Source organism: Lissotriton vulgaris, chromosome 7 (assembly GCF_964263255.1).
Source record: "Lissotriton vulgaris chromosome 7, aLisVul1.2, whole genome shotgun sequence".
NCBI lineage: Eukaryota > Metazoa > Chordata > Amphibia > Caudata > Salamandridae > Lissotriton > Lissotriton vulgaris.
This window is the reverse complement of record NC_141695.1, coordinates 1,019,281,782-1,019,304,805: the sequence shown is the minus strand read 5'-3', so window position 1 is coordinate 1,019,304,805 and position 23,024 is coordinate 1,019,281,782. Positions and strand designations below refer to the sequence as shown.

General features: G+C 44.6%; 1 protein-coding gene across 1 annotated transcript in view; it reads right to left on the bottom strand.

Moving 5' to 3' along the window:
- Window positions 1–23,024, bottom strand: part of FGF18 (fibroblast growth factor 18) — an 885,588-nt gene that overhangs the window by 142,807 nt on the left and 719,757 nt on the right. Inside the window, exon 4 of the mRNA XM_086931439.1 lies at window positions 16,059–16,165. Coding sequence (XP_086787565.1) covers window positions 16,059–16,165 — 107 coding nt within the window. The remainder of the gene's footprint in view (window positions 1–16,058; window positions 16,166–23,024) is intronic.

Sequence of the window (23,024 nt, the reverse complement as noted above, 5' to 3'; positions counted from 1 at the left end):
GGCAGGTAATGCAGACCTTTGTCCCCGTTGTAATCCGTCATGCCTGTTTTTCTCCCCACTGATTGATTGAAAACCTGGACATTGTTGTTCCAGGCATTGCTTCGTTTGAGGTATTTTCTGTTTGCAAACAACATGAAATGGAAATATTCTGTTTAGTCTTTGCAAGTAGAAAAGGGTAGGTTATGCCCCTTTGTGAATTCGTCAGTCCTACCCACTCCCCACTGGTTGGTGATTGTGGGGTAGCTCGCATGGTCCGCCCAGGAGACTACTCTTATGGAGGACATATGCTCTCTACTCATGGGCCATTTAGTAGAAATAGACCGACTGGTCCGTCCAGGAGGCTACCCTAGTAAATGGAAGTACATCGCTCGGTCTGTCCAGGATGATACCCTAATGAAGGAATATATGTTCCCCTTTTTGATCGATAATCTCGTTCCACCCCGGACCATTTATTGGAGGGAACTCGTCTGGTCCGTCCAGAGGTACCCCCTAATGAAAAGGACACATAAAAATATGAAGTGATCACCGCTCCCTACTAACAGAAAGCTTTAGCTCGAAACACGCTAAGGAAGAGAAAGAAAAATAGAAAAAGGAACCAGGCTAAGTCAGTAACCCCCTGATGAGCTTTTTGATTTCACTAAAAATAAGAAACATTAGAAATAGTTCGTAATAAGAAATATAAAATGGCGAAAAATTTTTGCAGCAAAAGGAGCCACGAGGTAGCTAGGCTTCACTGCCTGTTCTCTCTTTTGCCTGCCCCGCCCAAATAACGGTCACATGAAGTAGAAATAATGTAACCAATAGGTACCTACCCCCATTCCGGAAGCTCCCGAAGTGCAACAGGTCCGCGGTTACGCCCATCCGGAAGGCGAGGCCTCGAGGCACGAGGGGCTCGCCTGACCACGATCGGGAGGAGACAATGTTGGGCAGGCGGTCCAAAAGAATGGCAAAGTCCTCTCCTTCTCTCCTCTTCCGCTGCCCTGCAGGCCACGGGGGGGGGCTGTCTTGCTTCAGCCACCGACCACCCCCCCCCTTCTGTCTCTCGCCTGGTCCGACCCACGAAGAAGGCCGAGGCCAAAAGCGAGAATGGCGGCGCTTGCAAGTAGTCCCGCCACATGTCAAATTCCTGGACAGTTCCAGGTAGTCCCGCCACATGTCGACGAGAAAAGGGGGGGGATGTCTTGCCGCAGCCACCGACCCCCCCCCCCCCATCATCAATGGCTGGCATGGCCGGTATTGAAGACGACGGAGCCGAGGAACGGCGCGGGGTCGCTGGAAGGGGGAGGCGGCGCGAACGACCCTCCCCCACCTCCCTCCAGGTGGAGGCTTCCAGCGACACCCCAATGCTCTTACTTAAAGAGGGTCAACATCATAAAGCGGTCCTCTGCCCAGGACGGGCACACGTTCCATATCGCCTCTCCTCGACCTTGAAGATTCTATAAGAGCCGGGGGGCCCCCGACCCCCCTGCATGGGTGCCCCCGCCCCCCCTTCACTGGGAGCCACGACATCGGTGCACCTCCTGCCGGCACCAGCCTCGGATTGGAAATGGCTAAAATGCAGCCACGGCACAGACTTGTTCAGTTCCGGAGGAACACCAGGATGACCCGGTAGGAAAATTGTTGCCGCCCTTCCCACTCTTTGACTCATGGTCCATATTGTTAGACTGTTAACCTTATAGCACAAACTTTTTGAATTCCCAATGGAAGGCCCTGCGCCAACTATGCAGGACTAGAGACACTCTGACTATGCTGGAATTTGCCTGACCCCACCCAAAATGGCGCCGACACCAAATGAGACGTTTTTTTTATATATAATGAACTTTATTGCACCATGACCACGCAGTTCTTTTACCTCGAGATATATATATATTTTTGGATAAATGAAAGTAGATATGAAGGATATTGAGCATGTGATTAGACAATGAATTGACTTAGGGTGGGTACTGATTATGAGTTGGAAAATGAACTGGTGTAACTGAATTAATTGAAGATGAATTCTTGACATGCATCATGCTTGCTCTGTAAGGAACTTTTAATACGGTTTTATTTGCACTGCTGCACTTTATGCAATGAACTGTCACCAATTTCGTTTATTAAAAAAATATTTTGAAAAAGAACGCATGGCTGTAGCAGTTGCATTAATGAGTTTTGGATGCCTTACTATTGCAGAGAAGAATAAGTATGATGAAGGATGTAGATCAAAAGGGATCAGATATTTAGTAGCTACATTATGTATTGCAGGCAGCCCAGAAAAGTGTTTTAGACACCCTTAAAAAGACTCCGCGGAAATGCCACCTGACCGTCACCCTTGCACCCGATAAAGAGGGTTACGATCGAGTAACTCAGGTAGGTAGGCAGATCGTCAATGATTATCTACCTGACATTACTGGTCAATCTGGGCTTAAACGCCGAGATGGTAAAGAAAGGCAGTACGTGAAGATGGGTCGAGTATGTGGTGAGTAAAAATATTTTCGGACTACTACATGCTGATGTACTTTGAATGCTGCCACCCCCACCCCTTCTTTTCCCCACCCTTCTGCAGGTCACGTCAGAACGTCGGCTGAGGTGTGGAAGAGCGATGGTCGGATCACCGACGAAAACAGGAAAAGAGGGAATATGTGTGTGGTCGTTATAATGATAGGTTTTTAAAAAGAAAAGACGTAGACTTTACATGACTGTTCCTCCTTAGGACATAGCGACTGAGAGGATAGACTGACGCAGAAACTGGACAGGTACTGATTGACGAAAGATGACTGGAAATGACGTATTAAATAATATAACTAGACGTTTCGACTAGGTAGGGAAAGGACAAAGAAAATTGTACGGGTAAGGGTTGCCACGGCACCACCCGTCTAGAAAGTTAGAAATATTACTGATGTTCCAAATGCACTACCCCCTTTCTCACACTCTTGTAGATATAGCCAAGCTGTCCGACTGCTCTCCCGATCAATATTTGCCGTTGCCTCAGCCTGGAGAACTTTCCACCAAAGGAAGGAACTGAAAAATGGTTTAAGATCTGACCACGGGTAACTAGCACAACCAGGTTAATTTCTGGTCGACCAACCGAGGTGTGAGTATTGGTAATTAGGGACGCTCGCAGGTACAGCAAGCGAGAAGGAAAAAGGGAAAAAGGGGGAAGGGCAGGAAGAGCTAAGTACGTAGACAAATAGGATAGTAGAGGTACGTAGGATATAAAAATATATATATATATGTATAAACAGATCTTGTAGACTAACAATTGTTTTATGTCTTGTTGTGAATGTCTTGTATATGTGTGATATATGTGCCGTCTTCCCTGTCTGTATCTATAGGTCACCTGACCTTTTGCCGTTCTGTGATGTGAGCACGCTAAATGACCTATTTTTGTACACGTCTCTCTCTCTCTCCACCCCCTTTTTCTATCTCTCTCTCTCTCTCTCTCCCTCTCTCTCCCTCCTTACATGTCATACGTGTACCGAATGGCTCGTTTAGATTGCGGACGACTCTCACTCTCTTTGAAAGTCTCCCTATTTTCTCTCTGTCTTTCTGGTAAAATTGTGCTCCACCGGCACCAGTCCGATTTGATACGTATTTTGAACGCGAAGGTGTTCAGCGAAATTGACCGCAACTAAAATGACTGTATCTTGCCATGTTACTGCCTCTCCTTTCTGCAAAATGAATGTACTTGAATTGGCTAAGAAGGAAAGGACAGGTAAGACGACTAAAGTTCCCCAAATCAGGCCGTTTCTAGGGGAACTGTATGTCAATGGCACCCTATGTCTGTTTTTCAGACACAAACGCCTAGATTGACACCCAATACCAAGATTGCCCCGCCCCCTTTGCACCCAAGCGCAAGCGCCCGAAGCATCCCCGCCCCATTTTTCTTTGATAGAACCACTCCTGTTGTCCCCGGTATTAACATAATGACCATGGGTAGCCGCTGACCCTTGAGGAAATCTTGTTTTGTCCGACACTCGACGATAGCACCCCCCCCCCACCCTGTCTGAAAATGCTAGCCAGTTCCGAAGGGAAATGCTGCGCTGATGTTGAAAATGATGTAATGCACAGTTGATGGAAATATTATCTTGTCCTTGCTCGAATCATAAATGAGCTGATGAATATACCTGCCATAAACTCAGTAGGAATGCTGACACATGCACTGCTTGGTAATAGACCTCTGACTGTGACCGATGACCATAAGAACTCAAATGCGAAAAATTGAGGGAGGAATTCACATGCGTAGATATCTTCTTCTGCCATTTCTCTAAAACACTGTCTTGTACTCATTCAAAGATGCACGATCACCGAAGGAGATGGGTCGGATGTGACGTACAGCCTGACTACAGATCCTGGGACACGTGTGACCTCGACCAAAGGTGGAGCTGCAGAGCAACAAGATACGGACGAGACAGCACTTTCAACGTGGAAAATGAAAAATGACGGGCCACCCTGGAGCCCTCCGTCTGCTAACCCACGTGTGCCTGGAGTCTCCGTCCCCCTACTCTGGGCCCGATTGATGGGCCTGCCTGCCTGTTATCCTTTGCTCCCTTGGTCTCTTGGTCCCTTTTGTGTGTCCCAGGAACTCTGACCCAACTCCGCTCACTCTTTTCTCCCATTGACTGTTTGAACGACAGCCACCCACCTTCCCACGTGACTTTTTGCCAAAGGAAAGAGCTGCAATTATGTGGGAAGAGGGTGTTGCAACAGAACTATAGGTGCCGAGCATAAGGCGCCGCCAAACGGACTGTTTAGGGAACAGGACTGTGGTCTAACAGCAGAGGACTGACCGCACCCTGCGACGCGTAAGGATGGAACTGAGCTGGACCTATAGCTCCACCGCCGGTGCTCAACAGCGCCAACGAAAATACTCGGATTAGAGCCTACCAGTGATGGCTCGCTGATAAAAAGACACTGGGACGAAGAGATCTTGTGTAGTGAGCTGAATTCCGCTCTCAACTATCTGGTCAAACTGTTCATTGGTCACATTTTCAAGTCAGAAAGATTTGTGCTATGTAATGCGTTTAACTGTCAGGAACACACCGAAAATGTAATTCCGTATGTACTGCATTCTTCCCTTCACCTTAGCTGTCTATGATTATACGCCACATGTTAGTATCGACAAAGTGCTAATTCGTCACCGATGCTTGCCTGCATAGAATGTCATAAACTGTAAAAATGATTGCTGCTATGTAAAAAGGGGCGACTGTGAAATCTGACAAAAATCGATGTACATAGACAGCAGTCATTTCCCTTCTTCTCCCACTCCCCTCCTTGTGAGCACCATGGATACTGTAAATTATTGACTATATCACCCTGCCAGTAAAAACCCGTACCCCTATACATATGTACAGCCATTCTAGGCACCATGGCCTTTTTACCCTTTGGAATCCCTAGCCTCCCTCCTGCGCGTATCCTGCACCCCCTCTCCCATGTATAGACCTCGACACCCTTTCCCTTTGCACGACCCTGATGTGAAAGGTAACCCTCCTGCTTGACCCAGGCCTTCTCCATTTCCCTCTCGAAGAAGCATCCTTCGCCTCAGCTGACATAGCCCCCCCCCCCCCAGTTGTATCTGGCTGCCCCTGTTCTCCCATGTACAGGTCATGAGATCTCTCTCTCTCTCTCTCTCCCTCTCTGCGCGGCTCTGGTCCTGCACGCACCCTGTCCCCCCCCCCCCTTCTCCTCGCATGAACAAGTCATAAACCCTCTTCTTACGCAAAGCCCTGTCCTTGAGGGTCACGGCCGCGCCTGACCAGCACCTCCTTCCCTTCCATGAATGTCCCTCTGTTGACAAGCCTTCCCTCCGCGCTCGATTGTCCACGCAGACATGAATACCCCTCCTTTGATAACCCCCTTCCCCCAAGCCCGGCTGACCACACATGTCCGAGGCCATCGCCTATGCCAGGAGATACAATTTACTGCCCTTATTGTATGCCTAGCCACCCCACCCCCCTGGGCCATGATCAGGCGTACATCCTACCAAAGCACTCAGCTGCGTGATTGCCCTCCCCACTTATCAGCAGGTCTAAAGGTCCCCATTGTGAGCATATGTGGAGTAGGATCACCACGAGGATTATAGGGATGACCTTCTTGTGCGTCATACCGTTCTGATTGTATCACCAACTGTTTTGTAAAGGTATAAAAGCACGAGTCTCAAGCTCACTTGTCAGAGCACCTCCCGAAAGACACTGTGTTTCGTGTCCGAAATGACTGGCTCTCCTCATGAGTAATAAACTCTGTTCGTGATTCCTGCCTCCAGCGCCCGTCTCTTTATTTTGGTAATTACTCAACATGGGAACTAAGAGGCGGTTTGCGCCAGCAGCCTGGGCATCGATGGGAATATGGTTGCATTTTCCACATGGCTGCAAAGTTAGTGAAAATCTCTGGGAGGTGCTATGACATCACATGGGATACGTTCATAATTCTTGCAAAGCATTATGGTACTTACGCAACTAAACTGGCAGTGGGCAATAGAACTTAGTGTGCAAGTTCATGAAATGGAACTTGTCATGAACCATTATGGGGTTCGGAGTCATTCTAATTACATTGATTGCACAGTTCGGAGAACATCGTTGACTACCTAACTCATTAGAGTGTCATGAAAGATGCGGTTTTAAAGTTGAAAACGTTATTCATTGCGCAGTTCTTGGCTGTTGTCAAGTATTTTACTTAGTGTAATACCATAAAAGATGTTTAGTTATATTCTAATGACTACACATGATACAATCATGCCCACTATGTTATCTAATTGTATCACAAAGGACTCACAATTGTTGCAGTAGGATTGAAAACTTTATTGCATTGAGTGACTTTGATTCAGAAAAGTTTAAAACTTGCGTGTATCCCGCATTATTATTGTAATGATTACCCTGAATGTATAATCGATTAAAGGTATTGCGTATCGTTAAACAATGAATGAATTCCCTTTTAATGAGGACGTTTAAAATGTTGTGATTATAACAACACACGGCTTGTGAAGTATGTTTTTTATGCCCATGAACTCTTGAGTCTATTTCTATAGGAATTTGATGTACAGGAAATCACTTGACAGAGGCAACACGCCGAAATGCGTTGTCCTTGATTTTGGTGCACAAAAAACAATTGTGCTGTCTCCTGGAGTGCCGCATCCTGTTTTTTTTACTATTGGGACAAATTGGAGGACTCCGTTGTAATTTACAAATGGCAACTGTTGCCGTAAAGCAGGCACCGATGACGTAGGAGGGGAACCGCTAAGAGCAGCGACTCTGTGGATATATATATGCGAAAACAAAAACCACTCATGAGCCTCCTTTCCGCGAACAGAGTAAACTGACTCCAGGTCAGCTGCATTCAAGCCTTGTTTATTTTCTTATTTTCTTTATCATGTACCTTGCAACGCATTTCGGGCAACGAATGCCCTTGATCCCACAAGGATTCATGAATTGCTGTGCAAATATATACAATTGATCACGTTCACCAATCACCATCACATGGCCATAGAAAGGCAAAACAGAGATATATCTGTCCTCACGAGGTTAACAAATGCATGAAAAACAGACTCATGAAGTTTCTGGGCAGTTATTCAAGGCCACATTTTTTGCCAATTCTGCTTATTGCTCATGTGTACATATAAAGTGCAATGCATGTAATAAATAAATAAATAATTACATAATTAAATATTTATAAATATAACTACAAAACAATTGTTTTAAAATATATGCACTCATCTATATATTAAAATGATATAAATATATAAATATAAATGTATAGCACTACATATGAGCAAAATGTATTAAAAGCTGAAGTGCAAAGTAATAACGGTATAATGCTGACAATGTAAACTTCTATCACTTCATGGCCTTCTGTATGAGTCTATGTTCAACAAATCTCCGTATGAATACACACTGTTGAAATCATATGCATTTGATATAACAGTGTAAATACAATAAATAACGCCTCGAAGGTTCTAATTAGGCCATCATGTATTAAAGTGTCTATTGTGCAAAGTGCAAAACATTTTGAAACAGTAAATAAATAGATATATAATATGAATAGCTATTACCCCAATATAGATACTCGTGAAAATAATATGGTGGCAAAATTATAAAACCTATTTAAAAAGCTGGCTATATAGGGTCAGGGCAGCTGACGAAATCAGTATCTTAACACAATTTAATTTTTTTAAAAATGTATTTATTTATTTATTATTTGTTTTAAACACATCATAAATCTATCTGTGCTCAAGCCTGAGCATAGAGATATTTTGTTACGACAAGCCAAAATCTGGGAATCAAAGGTAAATAATAATGATGATTTTAATGATTTTATAAGTAATGATGCATCTCATCTAAGGTGTTAAGGCCATTTGGGACTTTACTGTCCATGTTGAGAATATAACGTGCTTCCCTCTGTCTCAACATACCCTCTCGGTTGCCACCCCGGCGGTGGACCGGTATGGCATCTATAACATAATATTTCAAACAATTAATGTCTCTCTCATGTGTTTCTTTAAAGTGGCGCGCCACTGGGTATTATGAGTCATTATTAATAATAGCTCTCAGATGTTGCAATATTCTGACGTGCACTTGCAACTTGGTGCTACCAATGTAGCTTAGTCCACAAGTGCACGTCAGAACAGAAATAGCAAAATCGGTTCTACAAGTGTAGCTGCCTTTGATGGGATTAGCACTCCTTGAGAATGGTGTTGTGTAGTGGGTCATATTTAATCCAAATTTACATGCCCGGCATGTAGAACATTTACGAAAACCTGGGCTCGGTTTCAACCAAGTACTAATCTGCGATATTTCTGGACTACTTTTAACCAATTTGCTACCCATTGAAGTACATTTTCAAAAAGTAATAGTTGGAACTTCAGATAAGCGGGATTTTAAAACGCTATCTGTCAATATTATTGGCCAAAATTATATTTTTGTATATTTTTAATGATATTAGTGTGAAACACTATTTGTAAAAAAATATTTTTGTACTTACCATTATAAAGAAACAATATTTTTTAACGGAGATACTAAGAGGGCATGTAATGGGATCAATTGCTATACCAAAACGTATAACGTAAATCTTATACAACAACTTTTTTTCATACAGCATTGTTTCCTCTGTGAAGTCAGATGTGTCTTGTCCATCTCACTGTTCCTAATGTTAAAACAGTCCTCTCACCCTGCTCTACTGCCAGCTATATGACACCTGACGGCAGGGAGACTTATTTGAGGATGAGGAGTCAAGTCAGCCATTCTAATCATAAGTCATAAAAGATTAGTGAGGATCAGCCAACAATCCCTAGCTCTATAATGGGTTGTGATGAATCTGAGTTGGGCTCATCACTGTCAAACTCAGGGGCATAACACAAGCCCCTGCAGCCCCTGCGGCGTATAGGGGTCCCCATCCTTCAGGGGCCCCCCGACTCTGCCAGGGGCCCTACTCAGGCCAAGACCAATATCTGTGAGCCCATCATCACATTCTGCACAGGGGGGGCACTATTTGACGTTTTGGTATTTGCCAAACCTGGTGCATTGAAGCTTCCACTTCAAGACCCCAGTATCCCAATGTGTGCCCCCGGACTGCTCAATGAATGAATGACTTAATTAATGAGTTAACACTTGTAAAGCGCCTCGTTACCCGAGAGCATCCCACGCTAATAGTAGAGCCTATACCGGTTCCAAACATATCAAGGGAAAAGGAGCGTTTTCAGTTGCTCACAAAAATTCAGGTAGTTTGATTGTGAACGGATGTAGAGGGGGAGTTGGTTCCAGGACTTAGCCACATTATATGAGAAAAGTTCAAAATCGTTTCATTTTTGGGACTATCACCAGATGTTTACTTTCGGATCTCAAAGCTCTATTGGGCTAGTATGGGTGGATCATAGAACAAGTCATTGAGGATCCTTCTCCTGAAAGTTCTTTATGTGCAATGCACATGGCCTTAAACTGGATTCTCTCCTGAATTGTGAGCCAGTGCAAAGAGTTCAGGGCAGGTTTAGCTGAGAGATATTTAGGGATGCTCAGGAGTAGACGGGCTGCACAGTTTTGTACTGTCTGCAGTATTTTGGTCGTGGATTGAGGAGCTCCTAAGTATAGAGCATTGGCATAGTCAAGCCGTGACAAAATCAGAGCCTGAACTAGCAGTCTTCTGGCTGTGAAAGGTAGAAGAGGGAGGATCTTCCTAATCATCCTCAAGAGACCATAGCAGCTGGCTCCTATTTTCCGGGCTTGATCCTTGAAGTCAAGGTTACAATCAAGCCAAACCCCCAGGCTCTTAATGTGCTTTTTCGGGGCAGGAGGAGGGCTCCAAACAGTAAGGCCAGAGTGGATCTATATTGGAAGGGGCGGAATTAACAAGGTGCATCAGCTCAGTCTTTGCCCCATTGAGCTTAAGATATTAGCTATCCATCCATCTGGAGACTTTGCCTAGAAAGGTTATTTGGCCCGGTTCAGAACTGTCATTTTTATTAAGGGAGATGACCAAATGAGTGTCTTCAGCGTAGGTGACAATCTGAACCCCAAACGGGGTAACTATTTCTACCAGGGAGCTCATATAAATATTAAATAAGTGGAACTCAGTGCAAATCCCTGGGGAACTCCACATGTGATTGGCAGTTTTTTTGATGAGGTTTCATCCTCGAAGACTGAGCAGAATCTGTTTTCAATAAGAACTGCAGCCATTTCAGTGCTATACCAGTCACTCCTGCATCATTGACTCTGCTAATCAGCAGAGAGTGGTTCACCGTGTCGAAGGCTGCGCTCAGGTCCAACAGAATCAGTGCTGCACAGCCTCCGCCATCAATGATTTTTCTAGTCTCCTCCACTATTGCCAGAAGTGCAGTCTCCGTGCCTTGCTGTGATCTGAATCCTGTCTGTGAGGGATGGAATTGGTTGTTCTTTTCCAGGAATACAGAGAGGGCTGAGTTAATATGCTTCTCAGCAATTTTACTCATGCCTGACAACAGAGATATTGGTCGATAGTTAGCCCAGTCTTCCGGGTCCAAGCTGTTTTTTTTTTTAAAGGGAGTTGACCATCGCCTGTTTCCAAAGTGGGGGCACAGTTCCGTCAAAAGAGAGGCATTGATCAGATCCAGTACGACCGGAGAGGTGGTCTCGATAATCTTAATTAAGATGGTGGGGGGCTGGATCTATAGGAGAGCCAGATTTTAGGTGATTTAGAATCTTTTTCAAGGAGGTTTGGTCTAAAGGGGGGAATTTCTCCAACATGTCCTGTTCCTTCACTGAGTCAGTTGGTGGTACCATTTGTAGGTCTGTTTCCTGAGGAAAGGACGTATAGATAGTTTGTATCTTGGCAGAGAAAAATTCTGCTATCTGTTTACACCTACGTAGCGCATTATCTGAGTTGGCTGGGGGAGCAGTGGTAGTCAGGAGTGTTTTGCAATATGGAAGATTTCCAGAGGGGAGTTTGCGGCCGATGTGATTCTGTCTTGGTAATAACTACCTTGGGCGAGTTCTATTTCAGATTTGTAGAGTATTAAGGCATCCCTATATATGGCTTTATTAGTGGCTGGAAAGTCCTTTCTCCATCTTTTTTCAAATTATTTAACAGGTTTGTTTAAGTTTCCAAAGTTTGGGAGAGTACCAGGGGTTTCTATTGGTTCCTGTTTTTATGTGGTTCTCTTTTTTGGGGAGAACAGTATTCAGTGAGGACTCCAGCCATCTATTAAAGTTATCATTTGTGATAATAGGATTTGGGTGAGATACTGGTCTGGTGTTCTCCAGGTTAGTCACCCATAATTCCAACAGAAGTTTAGACCAGGTACGGGTCGGCTTTTTGACTTTTGTCACTAGGGTACTCGTATCCTGCACAACCCAGGTAAGTGGGAGTAGGAAGTGCTCAGACCATGGCAATGGAATGGGTTTAGAGACCACAAGATTTTGGATGTTAGAAAATATAACAGGTGGTTTTTAGCATAGGTTGGGCCGACTACTTTTTGTTCAAGTTGTAAGGCCGCTAATCCTTTTAGCCAATTCTGACGTAGTGGAAAGTTGTGTGTTGTCAGAGTGCATATTAAAATCTCCCAATAAAGTAAAGTTGGGGAGGGTACTAGCGAGGTTGGCTACAATGTCTGGCATAGACTGACATAATTGGCCAGGAGGACCTGGAGGCCATATAACAGGATACCTGAGAAGGTGGCTGTTAGACCTGACATCATTGGCGTGAGTCTCCCTTCCATTTTTGGAGGATTGCCTCCTCTGTTTTAATATATTTTTGCTGGATTTATGCTTTGGGCACTGTCCCACTGCTAATCAGTGCCACAGTGCAAGTGCTCCCCATGTTAAATTGATATACTGATTGGATTCCATGATTGGGTTATTTGATTTATCTGTCAGCCCCTAGTACAATGCACCATGTGTGCCCAGGGCTTGAAAATCAAATGCTGCTGGTGGGCTTGCAGCACTGGTTGTGCCACCCACAGAAGCAGCTTGTAAAGTGTGTCTCAGGCCTGCCATTGCAAGGCCTATGTGCAGTCTAGCACTGCCATGTCGACTTGTCCAAGTGCACCCATTTGCCAGTCCCTAAACCTTCTCTTTGCTTCATATTAGACACCCCTATGCTAGGCCTAAGGGCAGGCAGCATTGTAAGTATAAGGTAGGACATGCTCTGATGTGTGTAGCATGTTCTAATAGTGAATTACAGCCATTTTCGTGTTTCCCTATTGAAGGCTATGTGTTCTCATAGGTTAGAATGGGCAGTTAGATTATTACATTCTTATAAGCCTAACTGATTCAGGGAACATGGTAGAAATTCGAATTTAGTATGCCTGAACTCAGAAAAATAAAGTGCATATTTTAGTAAAGTTTATTTTAATATTCTGTGTTTACAAATACCACTTTTAGAAAGTAGCTCTTTGCTTGCCTAACCATTTGAGCCCGTCTCTGCTGGGTTGTGTATTCCTTGGCTGGGTTTGTGTGTGACAGGGCTGGGGAATTCCAGGAGACAGGCTGGGGCAGTCCAGTGGTGAATAAAGAGATCTGTATCTAGATGGGAGGGGACCTGAATAGGGCTGGACCTTCCCTCTACAATGCTGGCTCCACCCCTTGTGGCTTGTCTGATGTCTCTGCCCTGCACTGTGAAAGGAAGAAGAGAGTCATGTAAACAAAGTGCTCAGGAACTGGTTTGGACTATGCAGAGGCCTCTCTGACTTCAGAGAACCAAGGATTTGGGGTATAAATATTGGGACCCTGATCCCAAGAAATTAGATCACTTCTGGAACAAGAAACCTTTCTGCCAAGGAGAAGAACCAAGGAAGCTGCAGGAGTTTGGACTGCCCCTCTGCCAGTGTCCTGTTTGCTGGGTTGGCCTGCAGTGGTTGCTTCATTTCCAAGGGAAAGGAGTAGGAACTTTATAAGGACTTTCATCTACAGAATATTCTCCAAGGGCTTGAACTGTGCTTGCCTCCTGCTCAAGTCTCAGGGACAAAAGACTTCACCTCCAGCTCCCTCCTGAATTTCCTTGCTGGGAATTCTGACTCCAGCCACTTGCGTGCAGCTGGGAGCTGGAAGCGTGACGCATCGAGAATAAGCGTGTCGCCGCCGCAGCTGAAATCATCGCAACGCCGGAGAAGCGAGCCTTCGTCGCATCTCCCTGGAAGCATGTGTTCATTGAAGCTGTCTGCTGTCGCATCACCGGAGAAGCATGACGCCATCATGAGAGTCGCCATCGCATCACCGGAGAAGCATGTCGCAGGGCCTGTCGCGGCTCCAAAGTACAGAGTCGTCGCATCGCCGCATTAAGGTGCCATCTTCTCGCATCACAACCGGATCGTCGCATCGCATCAAGGCGCCATCTTGCGCACCGCAACGGCCCGCAGGCCGAGAATCTAGGCATCACCTCTGCATCGCTAAGGCTCACGACGAGTCCCCTACTCTGCGCAAGCATTGAGGAAGGACGCAACCATTCCCCCGGGTCACGGAACCGACGCATATCCCCTTTTGCGAGCCTTTTGTTCACTTTGCGTTACGCATCCAGGTACTTTGTTGAGAACTTTGTCGCATTTACCAACAACTTGAACTAAGAGACTTTTATCATCTTTTAAGTAATCTTAAGTGTACTATTGTGGATTTTTGTTGTTTGTGGTCTCATGCTAAGTCTATATAAAGAATACTTATTTTTATAAAAACCTGTGTTGTGTCCATCTGTAGTGTTTTCACTGTATTACTGTGTATATTCACAAATGCTTAACACACTGCCTCTGAGATAAGCCTGTCTGCTCGTGCCAAGCTACCAAGGGCGTGAGCAGAGGGTATTAAGGAGTGTAATCCCCTTATCCTGACTTAGAAGTAAGGGTCCCTATTTGGACAAAGGTGATAACCATTGCCAACTAGAGACCCCCAGATCTAACAGTGGCTACATGAGATTCCCTGTTCGGGAAGGAAATACTTTCACAGTCGGGTATGGGGTTAGTAGTAATACAGCCTTTGAACTCACTCTTGTGAATAATGGAAATTCCCCCTCTTCGACCAGCGTCTCGATCAGTCTCTGGATAACAGTTGGATGGGAGCGCCTGAACAATGGCGTAATCCATCTCTTTATTCAACCATGTTTCCGTAAGGAATAGGAAATCTGGTTTCTCATCTTCTAACATGAGGTGGATTTCTAATGCATGCTTGGGGAGGGAGCGACAATTGAGTAGAAACATTTTAAACTCTTTCTTGTCAAGTAGTGTATCCGGTATTTGAGGGGAGGGACATAGTTTGAAACCACATTGTGAGGCCTTGTCATTAGGTAGAATGAAAAACCTGCACTTGCTTTTAGGCATTTTTCTATAAAGCTTAAGCTATTTGGTAGTATAGCAGTACCTTCTGTTGTTTAAACCGGCAGGGTCCCTGGTCCTAGGTCCCGGTCGGTCGCGGATGGGCGCAGACGGGCTTGCCTTAGGCGCGCCAGCGGTGCTGGCAGAGATCTTCTTTCCCAAGCCTGGTTTATATTGTGGTGTACTTCACGCTGCTTCCCTCTCTATGCCTCCTGTAGCAGGTTAGTTGGGGGGGGGGGGGGGGGGAGGGGAAGAGGGAGAGGAGGTTGTGGGTCACACGTCCCTCACCTCCCGTATCCTACCAGCTGGCGGTATCCCAAATTAATTCTAATTGTTGCAAGGATGAATACACACATGCATGCATACTGGCTAAGCAGCAGGAAATGTAAGCACACCACTAATGCACAGCATAGCTTTCAAATTAGGCTGCACAACTGAAGCTCCTTCGCCCAACTAAACACAATCAATTGTTTTGCACTTGTTATCCGGGGTTTTTATAACACTCGTGACACCGCCACTCGCCATGCCGCAAAGGCCCGCCCAGAGTCGTAAAAACGAGTCTCCTATTCTCCGTCTGACACGCGATATCTCCTCGATCTGAAATACATTTTTACTTGATGAGAAGCCGGTGGGCCTTTGCTTGACGGGCAGGCCCCTGCGTTCCTGGTACCGCGAACTCAGACAGTGTTTCTGTGGATAATACCCCCGCCTGATGGAGAGTAATGTCGTTAGAAACTATATAAATTATGAAAGCAAGTTAGCCTATAAAATATATTTTCCCAGCAAAGAGAAGTTAAGCCCTGTGGATGAACATATTGTGATTTGTGATAAACCTGTATTAGGAAAGAATCCCGAGTCATAAAAATATTTCTGTAACACTAGAACTGCGAGGCCCGCTCTTAATAAGATTTTCAGATTGCAATATGGTGCAGCCGAACTCCCGCACAGTCCAGGGGCGTTATTAGAACAGACATTACGGTAACGTTCATAGCATGTTGCTGCATTTTATTCTACCACAGTAAAACAGATTTATATCATGCACTGCGAGTGTTCAATTGCTTTTCAGGCCTTTACATCTTTTATCAATCTGTGGGACTTCACAATGAGAGCCAATGTGGCCGAAGCAGCAGTTCGAGGCTGACTCTGGTTTGTTACTAGACTTTTGTAAAAAGAGATGTACTTCTTTTTTTTTTTAATCCGCTTTTTGTCCGACCTGCTTTTCATTTGTGCTTGACAGGAGAGTCGCGAACACATCATTATCCGTACAAGGTCACCGTTAAGGTAACGCTCGCATTACCCAAATGTATTAATAAAAAACACTTACCTTGCCCACGAGCTTGCCTTTTCTGTTCATGCAAAGGAAAAAGTCTGTCTCTTTGCCTTTGATCCGAACTTGACTGCCAAAAGTGTCTGTTTCCACTAGAAGCTGGGCTTGGAAAGAAAGAAGGAAAAGGCGTTTACGGAAGCTGGGAGCATCAGGTGCGTCAGGTGAGCCAAAGAGAGTTCGACCCCAAATATCAGTCAACAGAACATTGCGGTGAGTGAGGAACATGGAACTACAAATTCATACACATAGCAATAGAAAAGATAATTGCACGCCAACACTCACACATTTCTTCCTTAATATTAACAAATTAAAAGTAAAAATAGTTTTAAGCTACATTTATTATTAACACATCTAAAATAGCATATTGCTAGTTATCCTTTCTAGACACTGTTACAAAAAAGATTAACCCATAACAAAATCTTCATCATATTGTGAGACCAGCACCATCCACATTTTTTAAGTTGCAGATTTTAATAAAGGATTGTCAGTAGCGATATATAAGGTTCATAGGTTGCCATGTATGCCGTCTCTCAATGCAGGAGATTATTAGATGGACTTGGCACACTGGTGACAGTGGGTCGGATTTAGACTATGGAGAAAAGGATACTCCATCGCCTTTATTCTTTCTATTGAACTGGAGGGACACCTGCCTCATTTAGAGTCGGACTGATCTTTAGTATTTCAGCAGCGGAGACTACTCCATCTCGGCACTGACATACACCTTGGACAGCCCGATGGAGTAGGCCATTGGAGGCTTAATCAATCGATCGCCCGCCCTTATTTTGAGTGTGTGATCAAATGTCCAGTCTTCACTGTTTATCACTGCCAGGTAAAACCTAACAGAAAGGGGCAGTGAAAACGTATAAATGACCCCCGTGTCACAGAATTTTTTTTCCATTGCATTGTTTCTTTATTTTCAAAAAGAAAATCCTGCTTTTGGATTTTGTTTTACTAAATTAAAAAAATTGAAAGTGTGCCGTACGGCTCCATCATGTTCACAGAGCTATATGTCAGATGTTATATGCACTGACACGCCATGACAGTGGTTCCTGGCAATGTAAAAGATGTTCATTGGGTCGGCAGGCATCTCAAAATATGGCGGGTGAGTACTCTGTCAGGGAGGAGAAGCATTTACTCCAACACTCTGATGGCGTAAAGTCTGTCTGCCATAGTCTAAATCAGGCCCTAAGCTTTTCAAGGAGTTCATTTTGTAACATTCGCCAATTTAATTGATCCTGCCTCCACCAGATCTTCCTCCTATTCGTGATCTTTAGACCCATCCTTCTGAACCTGTGCATAATGTTCCCGTTGATCAAGTTGATAATATAACTTCATCTTCATGGTGAAGGGCCCAAGACTCTTACAATCTAGTGCTGCTTTTTTCTGAAGGTTTTGTCGACTTCCTACCAAGGACACAATATTGTCTTGCAAGCTTTACAGTCAAACTACTCGCAGAATGAAATACGTTTAGCATAGTTAAGCATAGTTAAGCGTAGTTAAGCATAGTTATTGTATCCCATTCCCAACACCAATGTGACAATCTTTCGATTAAATATGACGTGGCTCTCATAATCATGATACCGGCTGTGTTAATCTTGAGTTGATGGATTCTAAGACTAATTGCCTAAAAAACACTAAAAAGCCTTTGAATTAACTTGCGTCCCTCTTCATATCTTTAACTGGAGGTGCTCCACAAGATGGGAGGGGGACAAACATCTTCATGAGCAGGGGGGGGCGCATACCAGTTTTTGACATTTGCAGGGCAACCACTTCCTGCCTACTCTATATCTGTTCATATTATCAGATGTAGATGACTTATCATTGGCTGCAGTAGTGTAACTGTGAGCTTTACACCCATAATCGTGTCATTGTGCACAGCTTTCGTTTTCACTAACCATACCAAAGGCATCAGTTATCTGATATAAGGTCTGTTGACCATGTCTTTCTCTTATCCAACCTTTCAGTAGGGTGAAAAGAAGCTCAACGAGGAGGTAATCACGTCTAGATCACAAACTGTAATCCTGATTAGACTGAGCAGTCTAATCTTTGTCCCTGTACTTACATCATACTCTCTATCACCCAAGGAGTTGGGGTGAAAAGTATTGTATGCAGCTTAGTATCGGCAAAAGTAGATGTAAGGGTCCGCTGGGTAAGTATAGTCCATAGAATAGGAGGGGCCATGACGCTGGACAGAAAGCATCCAGAATTATTAAAAAGATAATCTTAGGCTGTCGCAATAAAATATATGGGGTCAAAAAGTAGGATAATGAGGGGAACTCTGATGTGGGGGGCGAAACTTTCAGAGAAGTCCGTAGTCTGAAGAGGGTGGGAGAAGCATGGGAGTCCTCTGCGGTGGGGTCTTTCATCCACTTGTATCAGAAAAACAAGATGGCCTAATCTGAGTTTTCAAGCATCTGCAGTTGAGACGTGTGTTGGGCTCTAATGTTGAATTCAGTGATGTACCATTGGAGACCTGCTTTCTGTCCAAGGGAGGGAGGTCACAGCAACTTAATAGACTCATAAGACATTAATAAATAAACCACAGAGCACATTTTCCAAACTGAAGGATAAATGTGGGCCATGTAGACGAGGAAGAAGGACCGTAGCACTAATGTACCAAGTGAAGGTAACCTACTAATGTCACAGGGGCCTGAGACTTTGAGAAGGTGTGGTGGGTGTGGGGGGTGTGGAGCGGATTCCATGGACTTAGATAACATTGTGTCTCCTTCACACTCCCTTCACTGTACCTGTGATATCCACGCCTGAAGTATGATTAGCTTTGCCCTGGAAGAAACCCAACCAATGTAGGGCAAGTGATGAACCCTGAATGGAAACACAGAGTTTGTTCATGCCTTGATGCGGACTCTGCCCTGCAAAGATATTGTTTATTTTTCCTGTAAATTCTTTATTCAGGTGGAGAGGCAGAGCGGGTGACTGTATTGCTTATTTTTTGTAAGTAGAAAATGAGCAGAGGTTGACAGTGGTATCGCCATTGTCATGCCATGTTAGTGAGGTGGCAAGGAAGAGATAACAAACAAAGTAATTAAAAATAAATATCATTAAATTACCTATTCTTTGCAATTTGTGTACGTGTGTCACTGTGACCACAGTGTATCACTATGACTACAGCTGGTTTAAGAAACAGAATGCTATAGTCACCTGAGGCAGTCCAACCACTTTAAAGTGCAAATGCAGCAATAACAAGCATTTGCAATGCAATAGATCTCGCATTATTAAAGTTTGAGCTATTGGCATTGCTAATAATAATGCAACACCAATAGCTCAAACATGCAGTAATGAGAAACCTATTGCATTGCAAATGGTTGTTATAAGCAGGCATGTGGGATGCAGAAATCCATGAGAAGAATAATGGAAGGAAATAGGTCCGGCCTCCCCCGTGAAAGGTGGAGGGGGGACAGAGAAATATACAGCTGGATGTTAGGAGATCAAGAGTGAAAAGTGAGGGGAGATTATGATTAATTGAGATGCCGAGCTCTTATATTCCAAAGTGCCTGCATGAAAGCTAGTACCGTGGAGCTGCTGTTTGACTGCACTGAATGGAAAATATATATATCTCAATCCTTGCAAAAATGTTAAGATTTGGGGACGTTGGTGGAACTACTATGAACTTAAAAATGACTGAGCGATGGTTGTATGGCATAAGAGGAAAAACCCTTGCCTAGCAGACAATGATATGTATTGGATGCTATGTTGTTTTGTTAGTTTAAAAGATCAATAAAATCTGGTTTATTAAAAAAAAAAAGAGTACCATTGAACTCAGTAATATCTAAACAACACAATGTAGCTACAAGTCTGTAGTAAAAAGGCAACCAGCCCAAAAACAGTTAATAATTGTCATTTATCTCGAAAATAGAGAAATCCTGGTTGCTCCTTAAAGGAATGCATAGCAGTGAAGGGTGCCTAGAGTACATCAATTGTGTAGGTGGAATACATGTTTCTCCAAAGTACTCTAACCTTATGGTGGAATCAGGGCAGTTGATGGGTGTGAGCACCAGCAGGGGTTTGTATTTTTTGCCACATAATGCACAGTGATGCGGGTACTGGAAGGAAGTGCCTCCCATCATGCGGTCTTTGCTGAGAGCCTCGGGTCACTCTGGGGCAGAATGCACTCATCCTCATTTGCATAGGGGCCGTCCGTTTTACAGGAGAAACAGAAACACTGAGGGCACAGGTTGGATGTTTATCACCTCTGGCATCTAGGTCATAAAAAAGAACCTTAAGTCACCCCAAGTTGTCAACGTGTACACTTTGCATGTAAAGTTGTGAGAGGTGATCTCCCTTTAAGGCGCTGGGAGCGGGAGTAACTCATGTGAAACGCACATGGCTTAAATAGGTCAGCATTTTAAAATAAATATTAGTAAAAAAAAATGCACAGTATAAAGAATAAAGCGAGGTAGTGCATGAGATGGGCAAGATCTTGGCTTGCTGGCACAACATTGTATATTCACTTTTACGTTTTCCTTTCTGAAGCAAGGCAATAACGTCAACACAACACCACTTTACATACATCACCGGCAAACTTCGCAGTGGGTGAGAATGTAACAGCAAAGGATGTATGACGGTGCGACGCGTACCGTCACAACGCCTGCTTTTACAACGCGTCCCTTACCACGACTTGCGTTGGGGGCGCGGATTGAGAATAGTATAATTTACTATTCTAACACCAGTCCCCGTGGACACTAGGGAAGGTGTTGGAATAGTAAATATACTATTCTTAATCCTCTAGCGCCCTCCAGCGCAAGTCGTGGTTATGACTTGCGTTTTAACAGACGCGTCGTAAAAGCACTGCGGAGTAAAATACGCATCGTAAAGGATGTTCCCCACCAGCAAAGACTAATGGAGGGGAAACAAAAGCAAAAGGAACATTTGAAAAAATTTGTAAATGAGCAAAAGGTAAAAGACGCGCTCTGTGTAATTTTTCTTTTTAATTTCCTTAAAGAAATGCTGTCTGGCGGGACTTGGACTAGTTGTCCTTTGCTACAGACCCAGCACTTTGCTCGAAGTTCTGAAGACGTCACTCTGCATAAAACAAGAGGTCGGGCTTTTTTTTTTGCCCCTCAGAAAATGAGGAAGGAAAAGATCCATGAAAATTGAGGACAGTTTTCCCGTTCTCTGCTTTTAACGGCAGGCGGTGTGAGAAAAATAAAGAAAGGCACCCGAGCCCGGGGCGAGTGCTGAGCAGAGACCGATGTGCCGGGAAGGACAGTTGCTCAGCCACGAGCATGAAGTGAAGCAGGCACACGCACACACAACACAGCCCCATCTCTGGCCATCCGTCCACCTCCTCCAAAGTTGGGGAGCGTAAAAAAGCCTCAGCCCCTCCCGGAGTGACCGCAAACCCCTTCTAACAGCTCCCCCCGGAGCAGAACGCATCCAACATTTTATGAGATTGTTTCTTTTTTACGGGGATGAGGCAGCCACAATACGGTTTGGGGTGTGTCAAAGGAGGAAGTGTGAAGCAGCAAATTGTTATAGCCACGCACGCATTTCAACGGAGAGCGAGGAAGTGTGACTCGCCATGGCGTTGAAAGTTCCTGAGCAACTGGCCACCCTGGGTAAACATTGCGGCAGCCGTGTTCAACTGAACAGCGATGTACCGGGGGCTATGGTGGCGCTGGAAATACATAAGTATGTGTTTAGTTCTTTAGAAAGCTGTTTCGGCTGTTTTGTAACAACATTTACCTACCTTGCTTGCCATAAATTCGACTGCTACCATTTACCAAAGTTGGCAGCTGTGGCCATTAGGTCCAGGGTTTTAAGTGGGATGAAAACGAGGGCGGAAATTGAAACTAGTGGTGCACACACACCACAGAGGAGCGGGGGGAGGGAGCATGGCAGCGAGGAGAACGCGCGCTGCTGCGCGTGCTAGACATGGACGGGAATGGGCGCTGAAAAAGGCGGGACATGCGCCCGCCTTTGCCCAATCGGGTGCCTTTTAAAAAAAAAAAACACGCTAAAGCCAATGGCGGGCGGCGAAAGCCTGATCACACGCACAAGCGTGTGAGCAGTTTTTAGAACCCGCTTACAAGAGGTCTTGTGCTGCGTGGGCAGTTCTGCGCACTGCAATGCTAGGCGCGAGACCTAAAAAGGTAAAAGACATGCAGGCCACACTGGTTACTGCTAGGGCCCCACAGTGCCCCTCTTCCTCCCTTTCAGTGACAAACTGGATGCAGTCAAGGAGGTAAAATTACACCGTGTGAAGACACTTAGAATGCGTGTAAAACGTATGTACGAATCCACCTTGTCATCAGCCGAGGTTTGGGGAGACCAGCACGATCCTGTTCTTAGGGTGTGCTCTTTCTCAAAGGGACCCCAGGCACGCATCTATTTCACTGTGCATAATTCCTTCCTGCCTCACAGAAACTTCTGGCGCACCATACACATAATGTTTATCATTATCAAAACGTAAGTCGCTCCAGAAAAATAAAGTGATTTAATTTCATTTTCTATTTCAGAAATGCCACTCTGCTTTGACTGTAGCTTGTACAAGGTAGAGCCCCCCTAACGAATTTGGAATTTCAACGTAATATAAATATGTTAAACTTTAATGATCGCAGAAAGGCACATATAAATTCTTTCCCTGTTGTCCTCGTGGCCTTTAAACTCGGAGCAGACTTCTACGTGTGGAAAGGTCACGACCCTGGGGAGTGAATTAACAGTTTGTAAAACTGGAAGAGCTGAAAACTTTCTTGATTAATTGCAAAATGTAATATCCATTGAGTCATAGAAATTCCAATTAGGTCACCATCTTCAATTCATTTAAATATCATTCCGTTTTAGAGTGTGGAAAATGTAAAGGTGGAATGTGTGAGGATTAGGTGATCTTTGCAATGCAGACTGAGCATTTTTTCAGAAGAGGAGAGGGAACGCGCAGCAGGTCACCTATGTTTGAATAGTAATGCATGGAACAGAGCCATAGGCCTCGAGCGTGAGACATGGACA